This window comes from Spinacia oleracea, chromosome 4, assembly GCF_020520425.1.
Source record: "Spinacia oleracea cultivar Varoflay chromosome 4, BTI_SOV_V1, whole genome shotgun sequence".
NCBI lineage: Eukaryota > Viridiplantae > Streptophyta > Magnoliopsida > Caryophyllales > Amaranthaceae > Spinacia > Spinacia oleracea.
Genome location: NC_079490.1, coordinates 185,108,181 through 185,127,365, shown reverse-complemented (window position 1 = coordinate 185,127,365; position 19,185 = coordinate 185,108,181). Strand labels below are relative to the sequence as shown.

General features: G+C 37.1%; 2 protein-coding genes across 2 annotated transcripts; one reads left to right on the top strand and one right to left on the bottom strand.

Moving 5' to 3' along the window:
- Window positions 1-384: 384 nt before the first annotated feature.
- LOC110804764 (serine carboxypeptidase-like 18) lies at window positions 385-8,716 on the bottom strand. The gene is made up of 14 exons (XM_056843254.1): window positions 8,508-8,716; window positions 8,271-8,407; window positions 5,189-5,268; window positions 4,626-4,748; window positions 4,380-4,482; window positions 4,248-4,285; window positions 4,052-4,153; window positions 3,672-3,758; window positions 3,087-3,236; window positions 2,915-2,986; window positions 2,392-2,510; window positions 2,160-2,285; window positions 2,007-2,064; window positions 385-664 (listed from the first exon to the last, which is right to left on the bottom strand). The coding sequence occupies exons 1-14, from the start codon at window positions 8,648-8,650 to the stop codon at window positions 581-583; spliced, it is 1,422 nt and encodes a 473-aa protein (XP_056699232.1). The 5' UTR covers window positions 8,651-8,716; the 3' UTR covers window positions 385-580.
- Window positions 8,717-9,689: 973 nt separating this feature from the next.
- On the top strand, window positions 9,690-18,447 carry LOC110804754 (magnesium transporter MRS2-3). Its single transcript, XM_022010361.2, has 6 exons — window positions 9,690-10,208; window positions 10,571-10,819; window positions 10,934-11,062; window positions 16,923-17,083; window positions 17,181-17,406; window positions 17,991-18,447. The coding sequence occupies exons 1-6, from the start codon at window positions 9,822-9,824 to the stop codon at window positions 18,276-18,278; spliced, it is 1,440 nt and encodes a 479-aa protein (XP_021866053.1). The 5' UTR covers window positions 9,690-9,821; the 3' UTR covers window positions 18,279-18,447.
- Window positions 18,448-19,185: the final 738 nt, after the last annotated feature.

Below are 19,185 nucleotides of genomic sequence, written 5' to 3'. Positions count from 1 at the left end.
CGGGCCGTTCTTTTTTCGTACTCGTGTCGGCCAGCCCGACCCGGCCCACATCCATCTTTAGAGTACGTACGTTGGACGGTCTTGGAATGCTTGGTATTTCAAATTATACCAAAAATACTCGTAGGCTCACACAAATGAGTCTCGGGCCCGAACTGGCCATCGCGTGTATGATCCACCAAGTCTCTCTTCCACTTTCTCAAACAATAAGTATTTCCATACTGTAATATACCCCATACGTGTAAATAAAAAAATAGTTTGATTTCTACCAATGTGGGACTTTCTTATTTTGACTAAAATAGAAGTAATTAAAAATATTTTGAGAAGGGGGTAGTATTGTGTAAGTGTAAGAACCTTACTATGACAGTTTTCTTGCTCATTTTGATATACAAAGAAGAATTAAGGGAATACATATCATATTTTTGTTCAGTTTTACAATCATAACAAAGGCTTGCTCTCCCTTTATAAGGGTACAAATTTGCTTCGACTAAAAGTGATACAATTACAAACCCTACAACTGTAACTAGATTAAGTGGAACAACTTGAGCAAAATAAGTTGCAAAACTAGATGAAAAGGTTTGCATCATAGAGGATAGAGTGATACCCATCTATTGAACATTTCGTAGCATTCTTTACGGTAGTATTCTGCAGCTGTATGACCTCCACCCTGAACATTGAACATCCATCCAAAATCGAAATATAAGTCACAGCAGCGGATCCAGAAATCCGAGATAGCGGGGTCACTATTTAAAAATTGATGAAACTTCCACTAAAATTATGTTTTTTTCTAAAAAATGAATATTTAACTATTAAAAAAAATTCAAGTGGGGTCAAGGACCCCCCTAAACCTATCGGGGCTCATTCACCTTTTTTTATGTAAGGTGTCGAGGCTTAGAAATAGGAACAATTTAACACTTTCAAAAATATGACAATTTAACACTTTCAAAAACATTAAAAAAACGTTTCGAAGAGAATTTTTGTTTTCTGCACAAAGTACATTTCAATGGTAAAATTTATTTTCTAACTTCATGTTCCCTTTGTTTGGTTCCTAGAAACAAAAATTAGGACATAAAGGAAGAAAGGATATGGATGGGAGGGGAGGGAGGCAGGGGAGGGGCAGAGGAGAAGAGGAAGGTAAGGAATGATGAGGAAAACGTGGTATTCCTTCTTTACAGAAATAACTATATTTTACCCCGGCCAGTAAAATATTTTCAACCCCGGTAAAAACTATGAAGTACTTGCATACCTTGACAAAAAAGATTGTGAGCCGAAGAAGTTTCCCTTTAACCTAATATAGCTTTTACGAAATGAATATGATTTTTTTTTGGTATTAAAAGTCGAAGTATTATACTCCCTCTGTTCCTTCCTAAATAAGTGTCACATTTTCATTTTTGGCGTTCCCTTATAAGTGTCACATTTCTATTTTTGAACATGTACTTTTCCATACACTTTTCACACTTTTTCATACACTTTTCCCACTTTTCTATAAATCATAATTACTTTTACTTACACATTCTACACTTTTCCACTTTTCAATCCCCACATACACTTTTATTTGTACTTTATTCAATTAAACAATTATCTACTTTATCTTTTCCCCCAAAAAAACATTCTCAATCATTAACTCTTACACACTTTACAATTTTATTAATTACCGTGCCCGAGCCCAAATGTGACACTTATTTAGGAACGGAGGGAGTACCTCCTTTCATAAAGATCTTTACGGTTACTATTTGCACAAATATAAAGACCAAAATGAAAAGGTTGGTTGAATATAAGTAAATATAGATAAAGTAAGTGAAATGTGTAAAAAATTGGATGTGTGTAAGAAAAAAAATGAATAAAGTAACAGAAAATGAGTAAAAAATTGTAAATATTGTGAGGTAAGAAGGAAGGTAGTAAATTTTCATGTCCAAAAATAGAATAAAACAAAGTGTAAAGAACATTATGAAACAGACTAAAACGGAAAGTGCCAAGATCAGTTTGAAACGGAGGTAGTATATTTTTACCTTCACAGTCGCATATGTCAGGAAATAATCGGAATTCTTTTCGTACTTCCTTGTATACCTATCACAAAACGATAATGAAAAGTACTTAATCAAAGTATTAGAGCAACGTTTGCATTAAAGGTAGAAAAAATAGAGCTCGGGAAATTTAATTACCCTCCAACTTGACCTTCAACAAACCATGGACGCCATTTATCTGAAAGAGTTAGATTTGCGGAATTTTTTATGGACTTTATCCATTGGACAACTCCGACAAATGTAACAACCATGTCTCTATCACCACTAGTTAAGATAGAAAACAGACAATGTATAAGCAAAGTTCAATTCATGCCAAGGAAACTCAAGTTTGAAGAAAGAAAGAAAATGAGAATATCTAAGAAATAATTACCTGTATACTAATAACCTCAGGTTATAGTTAGTGAGATTTTGATGAACTTGAACAACACTTGGTTGATCTTTCGTGTATGATATAGTCTGGTTGCACCTGCTCCATTGGTTTACAGTTCCCTACATACAGAACTATCGACAATAAGAAGATTTACAACCATAAATCTATTTTATTCCTGTACTAATGCAGAACAAAACCTTGAACCCTGAGATTAGTCAAATACTGCATAGCCAAAAAAGACTAAGGCTCTGTTCTATTTGAAACTTCTGAATTTATCTGAACTTAGCGAAACTTATTTTATTTGAAAAAACTTATTTTGTCTGAAATAAACTTATTTGTGTGTGAAAATGCCTGAAAAAACTTATTTTTGCTGAACTTATATCATCTGAACTTAACTGAACTTATCTTAACTTATTTTCTCTGAAATAAGCCAATTAGCCAAAATAAGTTCAACAGAACAGAGCCTAAGCTTTTTCTGAAACAAATTTCTTTCATGCCACAAATCACAGAAACATGATGATACCTTGCGGACGTGCAAGGCATCCTGGACTGCTTCATCATTTGCCCAGGAATCAGACAGACCATAATTGAAATTCTGTTAGAAGATTAAAACAACCAGATATCAGCAAAAAGAACTGTTGAGAGATTAAAACAACAGAAAAGTGAAAAAAAGGAGGGATTTACAAGAAAAATACCCGGCACCAAAGATTTGAAACTTGAGGAACTGAAAGAATGAATTCATTGGGGTCCTCTTGAAGAGATCTTCTAGTCCATCTATCATCTTGTGGTCTACCAAGTGTACATTTTGGCTCCAGAATCTGGTTAGGCCATATGCCCCTAACACACTGTGGAAACAAAGAGATTCAACTTCATATAGTCTTCCTAGAAATAAACATTAAGGCTCTGTTTGGTAGGGTATAAAACGTTTATATGGAAAATGATTTTCCCCTTTTTAAACATTTTACGTTGTTTGGTTTGACAAGAGATGGAAAACAAATTTCCATGACTCTCTCAAAGGTGGAAAAATCTTTTCCATTTGAAAGGGAGGGAAACCAGTTTTCTACCTTTCCTCCTCACCTCCCTCTCCCTTCTTCTCTACAATCTTCACCATCTTCTCCCATTTTCTTTTCAGGAACCAAACAAAGAAAAACTAGTTTGGAATTGTGTTTTTCCCTAGAAAAACGTTTTCCGTGGAACTGAAAATGTTTTACACCAAAACAAACGGAGCCTAAGAAGCATGTATAATCAAAATAATTCTTAGAAAATGGAATTTCACAAACCCTCTCATAATCATCAAGAGCAAGGATACATTGTGTGTTATCTGGATCCACGTCTACATAGTTCTTTTTGCAGTACTTCTTGGCATTCTGCAGTACAGAAAGAAACTAATTACAAATTATGACAATGAATGTAAATGAATTTTCACCAGTATAACCACTCTAGATTTGGCTGGTCAAACTCCTATTATGGCTTTGTTCTTTTCACCTTGAAGAACTTTGATAAAGTTCACCGAGTTCAATTCTCAACTAAAAACCAAGTTCAGATAAGAGTCGGTAAGTTTAGATTAGGGCTACTAAGATATTGAGTGAGTAATAGACTCTTTCATATGAACACAGAGAATGATGAACACAAATAAATAACTATTTAATGTGGAAATTACATTATAAGTGATATCTGATATGAGTGCCATCCTATGAGCGAACTCTACTTTCGAATTGGAGTCAATGAAATCATCTGTATTCGGGCTTCCCACTAAATATCCCTGCCATTTCAAAACAAATCAGAGAATATACCTAGTAATGTATTAAATCTTTTCATAAAAAGTAAGTATATATTTGATTCTGAGGTAACTTTACCTTTAAGTTTAAGCGTGGCTGCACTCCAGCTTCATTACCTGTTTAGAGAAGAATTTCAGAGAGCTCAGCAAATTTAGAGATATTATGTACTTTTTTGACATGTTTTATAAGGAAATAATTAGATAAAAGTACCTTCAACTACTAATTTTGTGATCAACGGAACAATTATTCCGGAGTATCCATCACCACCTACATAGAATGGAACATCAAGGTATTGCGGATTTTCTGCCACCCACTGCATCAGGAATTCAGAAGATTAAACTTTTTTCCATGTTTACCTAAGTTAAATCTAGTGACTTCTCAAACAAAAAAAAAGTTGATTTTATTATAGAATAATCTTGCTGCGATAATGTAGGATCAAATATACCAGTAGTCCACCTGCATTAAAAATTGATAAGCTTCATTTGATGCTTCTGTGTCTGAGGTTGGCCATCCTTCTGGAGTTGTAGAGTAGGAGAATCCTGTTCCAACTGGTGAGTCTAAAAATATTATGCTAGCACTCTGCATGTAAAGTCAAGTTACCACTTCAGTACTAGGTTGGAGGTAGACCTGATTATTGGACAGGGTATCCCAATGGGTATAGGGTTTGGGTCTGGGTAGACTAGGTCAGGGTCAGGGTCAATATAGGGTCAAACTTAAACTCAATAATTTTAAAAACTAAAATAGATATGATATAAAAAATTACGGAGTATATGGATAGCTTCATATTCACTTGTATTTGCATATGACTCTTTTTCTTTCATTTTTCGCCTAATATCGGCCCGCTATTTACCTGTGACCCGCTTTGACCCTCTAAAATTGACTCTTTCATTCCCCGACCCACTTTTGACCGGCATCGACCTTGACCCTGACCCGCCCAATAACCAGGTCTAGTTGGAAGATAGAACTTGGAAGCTCAACCTTTACTTTGTGACTTTCTGTTTTCCTTTTTGTCTCCTTACCTTGGTCCAAGAATGTTCATAAGATCTCAACTGAGGAAGACCTCCTTCCAATGATGCATCAAGGTCGAATTCTAGCGGCCCTGCCAAATTGCATACATGCAAAACTAACTTAGATTACGAGCTTGGGATTTATCAATCTATATACTTTTTTGACAGTTAAGGAGTTGTTTGGTTGACAACTAAAAATGGGGGAAGTGGAAATTCATGGGAATTTATAAATAGGTTAGTTGTTTGGTTGACATAAAAAATTAAAATGCAGGAAGTTTGAATTCCCATATCAACAAGGGAAATAATTTCCCTTGAGTTACAACTTTTTGTCAGAATTAAATTCCCATATCAAGCAAACAAGCCCTAAAATGTAGCCATTCTTTCCTTGTAAAAAAAAATGTGCCAATTCTTCGAAGAATCATTCAAAGAACATTCATATTCACATAATGAGTTGTATGCTCCTCCCATGTTGATAGTCATCCAATAACTTGGGTGGTTAAGACTAAGACATAAGCAGGCTACCACCAGATAATCAACTACATGTCTTAGGCAGGGGATATCTCATCTTACAAGTGCCATGTAAGCATGATATTGATGACGCCGCAATCTTATATTTATGCTAATTATAAATTTACAATTAGTTTTCCTTTCAAAACCTTTGGAAATATTGTGGAAATCTAAAATACTCTTGTGATGTTCATCATCAAACCATCCAAACATAAGAAAGTAGCTATTATTTTTATACCTTTGAACAATTATGCTCATCAAACATTCAAACAAGTGAAAATAATTACAAAATGTCCCTACATATTTCCATAGTTTTACATTGTGTGGCATGCCACACTGCGACTGCGACTCCATTAGGAAGCAATAAGTGCCTTTCTAGCTAAATAATCTATACTATGAAGTTATATTTTGCATATCACTTGCCGCCCTCTTAAAATCCGCTTTTAATTTTCTGTTTTTTTTTAAAACAAAAGTTTTTAAATTAGAAAACTTCTATATTCCTAAATTCTTCACTAATCAATACTCAAAAGTCTCAAACAATTGGATTGTCCCTTCCACTTCTATTCAACAACATTATCTGAATTTGATATAACTCGTGCATCGTGCCATCATCCAAGCAAAAACTATTACTTCTAGTTCATTTTAAGAGTTAGGTAATATAATACTTCACCCGTTTCATATTAATGGTTACACTTTGATATATGACACTATTCATAAATTTTAATTTGACTATCATTTGTGATTTATGGGTAAGGAAAAATATAGCGCCGTGATCCTGTGTGATTCGCCTCGATATGTACTTCGGTATATCAATTTTTTTTATAATTTTTACGAATATAAACTTAGAGATTTTGATGTTCAAATAAGAAGAAAAAGTTGGTTAGAAGTAGGGGTGTCAAATCGGGTCATCGGATCGGTTTCGGATTGGTTATAAACGGTTCGGGTCTTGTCGAAATCGGATAATGTCGGGTTAATGTTTTTATTCGGGTCAATTCGGATCGGTTCGGATAACTTCGGTTTCGGATGAAGTCGGTTAATATGATGTTTCGGTTTCGAGTCGGTTTCGGTTCGGGTAATTTCGGTTCGGTTAAATCTCGGGTTCGGTTTGAACCGGTTCGGATTTAAAACGGTTTTGTATCGGTTTAATTTGGTTCGGGTCTAGTTCGGTTCGGGTGTATGTCGGAAACAATTGCTATTTTTACCAGCTTACTGCGGGTACGGGTGATGTCCGAATCGGATAAGTCTCGAATTCGGGTGTATGTCGGATTCGTTTGCTATTTTAACTAATTTACTGCGGGAATGGGTCATGTCTAGATCGGATATAGTCTCAGGTTAGGGTCGTGTTTGATCGTGAGTCTCGGGTTCGGGTCAAGTTCGGACTGGTCGCACCTCAGATCGGGGTCAATTACGGATTGAGTTTGCGGTTTGTGGTTCGGGCTAAGATCAGGTTGACTTGTATTCTTATGTTGTATGGATCGAGTAGCTCTCGAGTTCACTCTGATATTCAGATCACTTTATAAATCTAATATTAGATGCCAAATACTGTAATTTTTTAGAATTTTACTCCCTCGGTCCAAAATTTGGTTGAAAGTCGGTTACGTGTTCATTCGGACCGGGTCAACACCAATGCGGGTTAAATCGGATACCGGGTTTTATCGGGTCGGGTCGATTATAGTAGTTATCGGGTAAAATCGGATTTCGGATTGCTATCGGGTCGGATGCGGGTTCGGTTCGGTTAAAACTAGTCGGATAATAATCGGGTCACGGGTCTCCTCGGGTTGTTAGCGGATCGGGTTCGAGTCTTTGATTTACGGGTCAAATCGGATTTCGGATCAATGTCGGGTCGGTTCGGTTTCAAGAGCCTTTACTTCTCGGATATATTCGGTTTGGATGTCGGTCGGTTTCGGTCGGTTTCTCGGATCGGGTCAATTTTTGACAGCCCTAGTTAGAAGATAGCAAACCATTATGGGCTTTAAAACATGACAAGTTTCCCCCTCAAGAAAGGCTTGCAGGAATGCAGGATAGGCCCACTACAGTGATAACATTAATAATTTAACATACGTGGACCTTCCATTTCCACTCCGATCTCCACAACATACATGGCACATAAAAATGTCACGTGTTATTTAAACATAGTCAAGTTTATTACCATAAATAATATTAAAAAAAAACCCAACTATAATCTACCAACCCCGCAAATAATGATATATGGATTATGGAGTAATGCCAAACAAACCCCAACTTAAGCAATAATTCAAATTACAACCTCATTTGAATTTAATTGTCTCATTACTAGCTTAAATTACAATCTCATTTGGATTTAATTATTGCATTACTAGCTTAAACTACAACCTTATTTGGATTTAATTGTCGCATTACTAGCTTAAATTACAACCTCATTTGGATTTAATTGTCGCGTTATTAGCTTACTAGCTTAAATTACAACCCCGTTTGAATTTAATTGTCGCATTACTGGCTTAAACTACAACCTCATTTGGATTTAATTGTCGCATTACTAGCTTAAATTACGGTATCATTTGGATTTAATTGTCGTATTACTGGCTTAATAAGGAAAAAGAAGGATTACCAATTTCATAAACAAGACTGTTCCAAGAAGAACAACCAGGACCTCCAGTGAGCCAAAGTAGCAAAGGATCTTGCTTTGGATTCCCTTCTGATTCAACAAAGTAGTAGAATAGCTCTGAATCTCCAACTTCTATGTATCTATTTTCACAAAATTACACCTTTTTTAATTAATAACATGAGCTGATTAAAATGAATGAATTAATGGAAAAATTCAAGTTCGGGAATTTAAGTGTGTTACCCAGTTTGGAGATCGAAAGGGAGCTTGCCGGAAAAACCAGGGAGATAATCGACTGTCTTGCCGGAGTACGACGGCGCCGGAAAGAAAGCGACGGCGAGGAGGAGGAGAGAGATTATTTGCGTCAGTTTTTTCGGTGTAGACATATTTGTGTCGAAGCACAAATTTTTTAACACTCGTTTTTGTACTCTGGTTTTTATATTGGTGAATGGATGATTGGATAATTTGGATGATGATGTTTTTCAATGGGATAAATTTAAATTTACTTTAATGTGGACTTGTTAGAGTTGTTAATTTTTAATTGTCACGTGTATTTTAAGTAAATTAATTTTGATATATTCGTGTAACTTATTTTTTGACACAATTCTATGTGAGTTGAACATAGAAAGTTACTTTTATAGTAGTAAGGTGTCTAATCAATTTCTCGCATTTTACAAGGTCTAATAAAATACAAGGTTTTGGTATGTCAATTTACCATTTTTTTTAATTGAGTATCCTAAAATATAGCACGTGTGTAGAACGGGCCAAAAGTTAGTTATTACTTATACTTGTATCGATCACAACACGTGACTGCTTAAAATAAAATAAAATAAAATAGGGAGGTATTATGAATTTTTCAAGGAAAAATTGTCATAAATAATTCCACATTTCACCCATCTTCTCAAAATAATCCTAACTTTTGATTATTTTAGAATAATCCGAACTTTAGGGATTACCTTCTCAAAATAATCCAAACTATCAATTTGCCTATGTACAATAGACCCAAAATAGATTAGTAATGACAAGAAAAAAAAGCCTTCGAATTATTTTAAGAATGTAACCCTAAAGTTTGGATTATTCTAAAATAATCCAAAATTGGGATTATTTTTAAAAGATGCGTGAAAGTTGGGTTTATGTCAATTTTTCCATTTTTCAATTATTTATGTCAAGTTGGGTTGATGTATAGATTGAACATAGTGGAACTAACTATTTCGTACAGATTGAACAATATAGAGTTAACTATTTCATACAGATTGAACAAAATAGAGTTAACTATTTCATACAGATTGAACAAAATATGGTTAACTATTTCATACAGAAACCAAAGAATTAAAAAGGGTATTTCTGGTTTTTTACAGGGGTGCGCCAAAGTAATTGAAGGTTACGTATAACAACCGTGTATTATTATTTTTCTTTTTTCAATTACCAACTCCCTCAAAAAATATTACCAACTCCACCGTCGCCCCAATCAGAAAGCAACGCAACCCACCAACACACCAAGTTTCCCCAATTCACGGCTCCGGCGCCACCTCCAAACCCCTTAACCAGAGAGAGAGAATGAGACCCGACGATGAGCCCGAGATGGTCCGTCCAGGGTTAGTGCCGGGCCTGATCGGCGGGCACCGAAAGAAGGGAACAGGGGTTCGGGCCTGGCTGGTGATAGACTCGGCGGGGCTGGCCCAAGTGGTGGAAGCAGGGAAACACTCGATCATGCGGCGGACGGGCCTTCCAGCCCGAGACTTGAGGATTCTTGACCCACTTCTTTCATACCCTTCAACAGTTTTGGGGAGAGAGAAGGCGATTGTGATCAATTTGGAGCATATCAAAGCAATAATTACTGCACAAGAAGTTCTTTTGCTCAATTCTAAAGATCCTTCTGTTACCCCTTTTGTTGAGGAGCTTCAAAGAAGATTGGTGCGTCTTCATCAAGCTACCAAAATTCAGGTTTGCCCCCTTTTCTTTTTCCTTTTTATTTCAATGTGTTTCATTTTTTTTGGTGTTTTTTTAAATTATTGATTACTATCAGTTTGTGTTGCTGATTTGCTTCAATTTGGTGTTAATATTGATGGCTAATATAAGTGTTTTTTTGGGGTGAGTTTTTTAATTGATTACTATCAGTTTGTGTTGCTGATTTGCTTCAATTTGGTGTTCATATTGATGGCTAATATAAGTGTTTTTTTGGGGTGAGTTTTTTAATTGATTACTATCAGTTAAGCTAGAAATAGATGCTATAGGCTTTAGTTTGTTTACTCTGTTACACCTTTTCATTCATCTTTGTTTATTGGTTGTGAATATTGGTTGTGAAGGATGCTGGGGGTGGGGCAGATAATTCAGAGTGGCGAAATCTATATGACCTCGAGGAGCCGCCTAGCACTAATGCCAGCCCTCCAGATGATCCTTGTGGTTTCCCTCCACGTCAAGGGGTGAGTGATGAGAAGGATAACTTGGAGGAGAAGGAAGATTTGAAGAACAGAGATGGGGTAAAGGTCCTTCCGTTTGAGTTTATAGCGCTAGAGGCTTGCCTTGAAGCAGCTTGTAGTTCATTAGACAATGAGGTACAACTATCCTATTTTAAAGGGTAAATCTTTTGTTGATACTATCTCTGCTTTGAGTTCCTCTACTTTATTTAATCTCATTTTGGTTTTGGGTTTTGGTTTCTTTTCAATTAGGCGAGGACTTTGGAGCAAGAAGCTCACCCAGCCTTGGATAAGCTAACTTCAAAAATCAGTACGCTGAATTTGGAACGTGTTCGGCAGATTAAGAGCCGACTGGTGGCACTAACTGGGCGTGTCCAGAAGGTACAGTGGTTTCTTTTTATACAGTTTATACTAACTTGTTTTCATGTTTGTTATGAAATTCAGCTTCACAGATCATTTGACATGAGACTTACCCTTACTCCTTAAAACCTTGACCCCTTTTTCTTCTACAGTCATGCTCTTGAAGATTCTACTTTTGTAGATACCACTACCTCTGAATGTTTCGCAAGCGTGATTCTGCAACCTTATTCTTTATTGTTCCCGTACTAAGTCTGGACCATGCTTTTTTTTATATTTGATGTTAGAAATTTTGATTTTGGTTTGGATTTATCAATTTGGAGGGAAAGAAGGTTATTTCTAAATTTTCCATACATTGTGAGAAGAGATTATTTCTATACCGTGACATTTGAATATTAAAGTTTGCATTAAATTATAAGCAAGTCGAAGTGGTTTCACATTTCATGGCTTTCAGATTTCTTAAGCTATATTTTCTTAGGAGATTCTCTTTAAATGCATTACCTAAAATTCTAAGAAACTTGCATGTCATAAATTTAGTATTATACTCCGTTTGAGATGAGAGTTATTCTTATGATAAGATTAAACCCGGCCTTGGATTAATGAGACCTACTGCCGTGTTAACTTCAATGAAGTTTTTTTTTTTTTTTGGTAAGCATGTTTAGATGTATATTTCAATTCCCAAACAACTTTTTACAACTCAAAAGGGGAGAGGGCGCCATGAACCATGACCCTGGTACAAAAACCCAAACCCCAAAACCAACAACCTAGGCGTACCAGCCTAAAACAGACCTAATTACATCAAAAGAAATAAAGAATACATCATTTACGAATGTTATCAAACCAAATTCTATCACGAGAGCTAATCCTAGGATTAACATTATAGTATCTATACTTGACATGTCCTTTTAGTTTCTTTATGAAACTGTTTATGCACACTGACTTTTGGTGCAAATATACTTCATTTCTGGCTTGCCACAGTTGGTAAATCAGAGCTACAATTACAGAACATGTTCTATAAACCCCTTTTCTGAATTTGGAGCAGCTTCCATTTCTCAAGCCTCTGATTAAACCTTTGCTACTTCTGAACTTTTGACTAAAGCCGAGCCAAGCCCTGACAGCATCACAACATCTCTTACTATATACACATTCAATGAAAAGGTGGCTGTGCGTTTCATCTGCCGTCCCACATAACACACTGTTTGTCTGCGATTATACCAAAAACCATAAGTCTGTCCTTGGTTTTTAGCCTTTGCTTCATAACTAACCAAGCTATAAACTTGTGTTTAGGAATAGCATTCCTTTCCCCACACAATGGTGTCCCAAAGACATCTAGTGTCTGGAGGTTTGAGACACTCATACATCTTACTAATAGAGTGTTTACTCCGCGCCCCAGCTGGGCAGGATTATACACACTCTTCATTTTTTCCTTTACTGTACACACTTGTTTCATACCAACTGCAGTTACTCTTAGGCATATAGCTCCACCAATTCTTCAAGTAGACACTATTTACCCATTTTACCCATATATTCTCCTGTTTAGACTTTAGAGGCTATGGCTCAAACATGCTTTCCTAAGGCTGCTACGTTCCATACCTCTGTCCCTTATTCCCAACCCTCCATGTTTCTTTTTCTGACAAATGATATCCCAGGCTATAGAACCAGGAACATTGCAAACTGCTTTTCCATGCCACAAGTAGGCTCTACAAATATCATTCATTGGATTTTAAAATTGTTTTGGGAAGAACCATTACAGGACCGCAATAAACTTGGATGCTAAGTAGAACTGAGTTCACCAACTGTAATCTCCTAGAAAAAGATAAGTGTTTTGAGCTCCAAATTTTGATTCTCGCGCTCATCTTCTCCACCAAATGCTCACATTCTGCAATAGAGATTTTTTTAGAGCAAATAGGCAATCCGAGGTACCTGAATGGGAGCAAACCTTTAGAGAAACCTGTCACCCTCAAGATGTCTTGAACTACATTTTCTTCGACACCACAACAATAAATTGCTGTTTTTTGAGGACTAGCATAGAGGCGTGGTCTTTTTGAGAAGAGATAAAAACCTTTCATAAGTAGCTTAACCGACTTAAGCTCACCCTTACAACATAGAATGATATCATCCGCAAAGCATAAGTGATTCAAACTTAGCCCTCTACACCTTGGGTGATATTTGAAATCGTTCCTCTCACCCACAACCCGAAGTATTCTTGAGAGATACTCAATACAGAGAACAAACAAGAGGGTGGAGAGAGAATCTCCCTGCCTCAAACCCCTCTTTGAACTAAAAACCCATGTAATGAACCATTTATCATTAAAGAGAACTTTGGAGAGGCGACGCAAGTCAGAACTAACTCCACAAACTCCTTAGGGAACTTCAAAGAAGTCATCATTTCCCTAATGAACTCCCATTCAACGGTATCATAAGCCTTCTATAGGTCCAATTTTATCAAACATTCAGTGAAGGTATTCTTCCTCCCATAGTGCTTCACCAAATCTTGGCAAATCATAATGCTGTGGGCTATGAATCTGCTATGCACAAAGGCGCCTTGTTTCTCAGCAATCAATTTAGGTAAAATGCCTTCCAATCGTTCACATATCATCTTGGAAATGCACTTGTAGGCGGTGTTACAGCAGGAGATGGGTCTGAACTCTGTCACACTTTCAGGACACTTACCTTTCGGTATCAAAGTGATAGAGGTAGTGTTAATTTCCTTTAGAAGCTTTTTACTTCGAAATAAATCAAGTATAACCTCACTTACATCTTCCCCTACAGTGCTCCAACAGTCTTTGAAAAAGCTTACCCATCGGGTCCAGGGGCCTTGTTTCCATCAATGGAAAATATGGCGTACTTCACATGTTCCTTTGTGTAAGGTTTAGAGAGCTCCTTTACCATATCTTCTGACAGAAGAGGCCCTTTTTCAACAATCTTAGCGATCACCATCTTCCTATTTTCCATCTTGCTTCCCAATAAGAACTCATAATATTCTAGGAAAGCCTTAGGAACCGCTTCTGTACCATCAACCCACTGATCTTGGGTGTCTTTAATTGCGTAGATTTTGTTATGCTGCTGTCTTTTTTTCAAGGATTTATGGAACAAAGCAGAATTCTGATCCCCCTCCTTGATCCACGCAACCTTCGCTTTCTGTTGAAGAAAAGAGAGGAAAGCCTTGTTTGTTGAACAATACTCTTTTCTAACCTTGATTTCAGCTTCAATTAATTCTAAGCATACTGATTAGCATGAGAGCTCTCTGACATTCATTCATAAGAATGAAAGCTTTATGATTTCTGACTTCTATGTCATGAAAACCTTCTTTGTTCAGAATCCTTAGGCTTTCCTTAACCTTTTTCAGCTTCTGCACCACTATGTACATTTTAGACCCCTCAACTGATGTTCCCCAAGCCTTGCTGACTGTAGCTTCAAATTTTGGAGCTTGCTTCCACATGGAAAAAATACCTAAAAGGTTTTCCCACCTAAATTCTCAGGGTAGACGGTGATTAACCCAGGACAATGACCGAAATCCCCTTCATTCATGTAACATACTTCAGCATGTATAAAAGAGTCCATCCATTCATCATTTGCCAGAAATCTAGCTTAGAAAAAACTCTCTTGGATTTTAGGTGAAAAAGTTCCCACTGCATTTTATGTCTTGGATTTTACATTCCTCAACACACTCCCTAAAATCACTTATTTCATTTGTTCTCATCAGGATTCAACACAACATTAAAATCACCAAGCAACATCCAGGGACCATTTACACTTCTAGTGATCCTCTTCATATCCTCCCACAGAGGTTCTCTTTCCTTTGCAGTATGAAGGCCATACACAAAGGAAAATTCAAAAGCATATTTACAGTTCACAGGCTGCACATGACACTGTATCATACTATCATCTGACTTGAGCAGCATTTAATATTTGCCACAAATGCACTAGGTTTCCAGGCTAAAACTACTCTCCCACCATGGTGAAAAGCATTATTAGATGTGTAACACCAACCATCGAACACATTTAGGTAAAGAGCATCTAAGTTGGGAGTCTTTACCTTGGTTTCCGGGAGACCAACCATTCCACATGAGAAAGAGTGAATTAGATGCTTCACCTTCTGTTTCTTGCTTTGATTGGTTCCTCTCACATTCCAGGCCATGATCCTATCCATACTGACTTGAGGGCACCCCCCCCCCCCCCCCCCCCCCGCCCCCCATCAGTACGCAGACCATTTATATTGCATCCCACTGTACCAATCCTAACCTCCTCTTCAGCATCTGCTAATCCCTCAAACGAGTTTGACACAATAACAGGTATCGGAACTGTAGGAGATAATCTAGCAGTTCTCACAACAGGGGTAAACCTCTTGGCATCAATCATCATCGGTCTAGGTTCATTCTCCCTATTTTGTGCAGGGATTGCCATAGATTTTATGGATTTAGTTGTGTAGCCTTTTGAACCCATTTCTTCCTCCCGTTCTGCATCTTACAATCCTTTAACAAGTGACCCAGTTTCTTGCATTTCTCACACTATATAGGTTTCCAGTCCATACTCAATGTGCAGCTGAACTTTTTCCTTCTTCTCATTGATGAACGAGATCACCTCAGGAAACTGTTGAGAGACTCCCACTTCGACCAAGACCTTGGAAAATTGCAGTTTTTCCCTACTCTGAGTTGTCTGATCAACTCTCACATATTTACCAATCATGCTAACAAATTTGGAGAGAGATTTTTCTCCCCAATATTTAAAATCCAAATCTCTGATTTGAACCCATATTAGAACAGACCTAATTTCTTCTTTGCAGATTTCCATATCAGGAACCCATGCCTTCAAGAACACCGGGTTTTTAAAATCAATAAATGGCCTAGGATTATTCAAAATTCTATCTCTATTTTCCATTGTTTTCAGACGCACAATGAATATTCCATGAGAAATGAGAGAGACCTTATCAACCCCCAAATTCCTCCAAATTCGTCGGAAAAAGCCCTCAATAACATTGATGGGGGTGTTTTCCCCCAAACATAACAAATTCAAGAGGAATTCCAGTACTCTACCTCTTCTTTAATATCATCAAACTCAATTTCCACAGTTGGCAGACTCCTCAAATTGCTGATTCAAATCTCCACTAACAGGATTCAATTGCAAAATTGGACGATTGTGAGCAGAAATGTTACCTGTTTCCATATGGGTATTTTCCCCTGATTACCTATCCCCATGAAGTGCTGTCATCCAATCCGCAAAAGTGCGTTTAATTTGAGAACGATGTTGCAGGTCGGCAATGGACGCACGTGGAGACAGAATTTCCTCCTAAAAAATTCGATCCATTTCTGGGTCTGGGTCTTGCACGGCCATGGGGGGAGCTTCAAGTTGCTTCCCTGATTTCTTGCCTTGCAAAGACGGCGCGTGAACATTCTCCTTGCCATTTGCAATAGAAGTCGCAATTCTCTTAGACCTCCGAGCTCCTACCATGGTGTCCAATACAAGATAAGAGGGTGGGTCTTATCGTGTTTCTGGAGAGCTGGAGGAGAGAGCCAACGCATTTTACTTTGATGAAGTTTAATTGTTTGTTGGATTTGTAGTTGAGATTCTAGTCTGCTTTTCCTATGAAACCAGCTGTGAAAGGTTGATATGTGCCGGTTTTAGATTTTTTTCCCTCCTATTGGGTCACAAGTCAGCTCATTTCTGCATTTGACTGTTAAAGCACTTTTCCATAGGTCAAACAGTTTTTTGCTTATATTGGCTACTTGCACATCTAATTTCGAGCCATCTACATAGCTACTTACGTAGCTACTTGTGTTATTGTTTTGGTTCAATGGATACAGTTGTTTACATCACATATGCTGTATATAAAAGAAACATATTTGTTGTTGTTAGATTCTGATAAATATGCTTGATTATCTAGGTGAGAGATGAACTGGAGCACCTGCTAGATGATGATGATGATATGGCTGAAATGTATCTCACTGAAAAGCTAGCTGAACAAAACCTTGATGATTCTTCTGTTTCCTCTGTTAATGAGCATGATTATGCTGGTGATGGAGTCCAAGCTGAAATGGAGGAAAGGTGAATGTTTCTTGTTTTGTTATCTAAACCATAAACTTATTTTCTTCTGATTGTTTTAATTCAAGTCCTTAAATTTATATTTTCTTTGTATACTTAGGGTGGCTGTTGAAATAGCTGAAGTCCCAGGAGGTTCAGGTAGATATGAAAGTGATGCTAATCCACAAGACCAATATTTTAGTGTGCCTGCTCGACTAGCCAGAAGTGCTACACGTACTAGCACAACACACAGTGCCATAAGCAAGCACCTTGATGTGGAGGAGCTTGAAATGCTTTTAGAGGCATATTTTGTCCAGATTGACGGGACACTCAATAAACTCACCACGGTGTGTAACATATAACCTGATCTTATGCTTTCCCTGTTTTCTATTTCTAGTACAATTTCAAACTGACATTTATGCTAGGATTCTGTCCAACTTTTTTGTTTGTTTCATTTCCATCTTGAAATTTTTTGAGATAACGGGCTTCCATTGTCTAGTTCCCTACTAAAATCCCTGGGAGTGCAGTGGAAAAAGAAGGAAAAACTTAAGATTTATGGAAAACTTAAGATGGTAGCCGAAAACTTAAGAACTTTGAGAACCTATAATTGAGCTCCCACTTTTCTGATGAATTTAACTCTATAAGGCCCTTTTGGTAGCCGGTAAACTTGGTGTTTTTCTTCATAACTTTGCATTTCCACCTAATACCACTCCCCCAAAATGGTAATGGGTGGTAATGGAAATTTATAAAGAAAAATAGATAATTTTGAGTGAATTGGCAGTTCCTTGGGAATGGATATTGATTTTCTTTACAAATTTACATATAAATTCATTACCCTTGACACCATTTATGGCTGGCTACCAAACGGGCCGTAAGTGAAAATCAGGTCTTAGTTGTTGTGTGTCTAATTTTCTTTCCTTGAATTTTGAAGCTACGAGAGTATGTGGATGACACTGAAGATTACATCAACATAATGCTGGATGATAAACAGAATCACCTTCTGCAAATGGGGGTGATGCTCACAACAGCAACGTTAGTGGTGAGCGCGTTTATTGTGGTTGCTGGTATTTTCGGGATGAATATTCACATTGAACTGTTTGACGAAGACAAAGCTGGTGATCCGGAATTTCTGTGGACTGTTGGTGGTGGAGCCACGGGTTGCTTATTCCTTTATGTGATTGCTGTTGCGTGGTGCAAGCACAAGCGTTTGCTCGAGTGATCGATCATGCAACTGATAAATTGATGCTGTGGTATTATTGACTCTGTAGTCTGTATAGGTTTTATATCAAAGTAGTATATTTTTCTGTAAGCTTGTTGATGGATTTCAACACACATTCACACTGAAATTCGAAATTTATAATCACCCTGATGAAAAGTTATTTCTTTTACCGACTTGTATATCTAACAGAGTATACATCTTCTGTCTGGCTGAGTTCATGGCATTTCAATTCCTCCCTCATTCTACCCTTTTATCTCCTATATCTTTTCGATCCGCCAATAATCAGGGAATTTAACATGTATATTATATGACTAGTTTTGCTTCAATGCTCTTGGTCCGTTAGAGTAGTAGTTTATTTGTTCTAGTTACCAAGAAACAAACCTTCTGTAAGGAATCCAGGACAATGAAGTGGTCATCTGTAGAATAGTCAAGTGTTGATTCATTGGCTCAAAGTATCATGTGGGAAATTTTTAATCCAAGTTGTTGTTTCTTACTGAATTATGAGGTATAAATTTCCCGATGATGTAAGGAATATTATAGCTTATGTTTGTTGCTATTGGTTTGTGGAAATACAAGAGAATCAATTGACCTTGTTTGACCTTAGCTGTTGTCAACTTGTCATTCATTACTTTATTAAATTAGGGGGTGCTAGATGGAAGTGATGTGCAATTTAGTATGCCAATTCAGTTGAGAAACTGTGGCTCTTTGCTAGTTGTGATTTACCTCTGTCTAGGACCTGATAAACATACAAAAGTTTCTATGTTAGGACAATGGTGATGTCATTCTCTGTTGTGAGGTTAGTTCTAGACTTTTTTCATTGATCTAAGCTTCACTAACTTTTGTCCATATATAAAGAGTAAACTGACATTTGATGGACATGGCAATTCTTGTGGCTGATTTTAGTAAT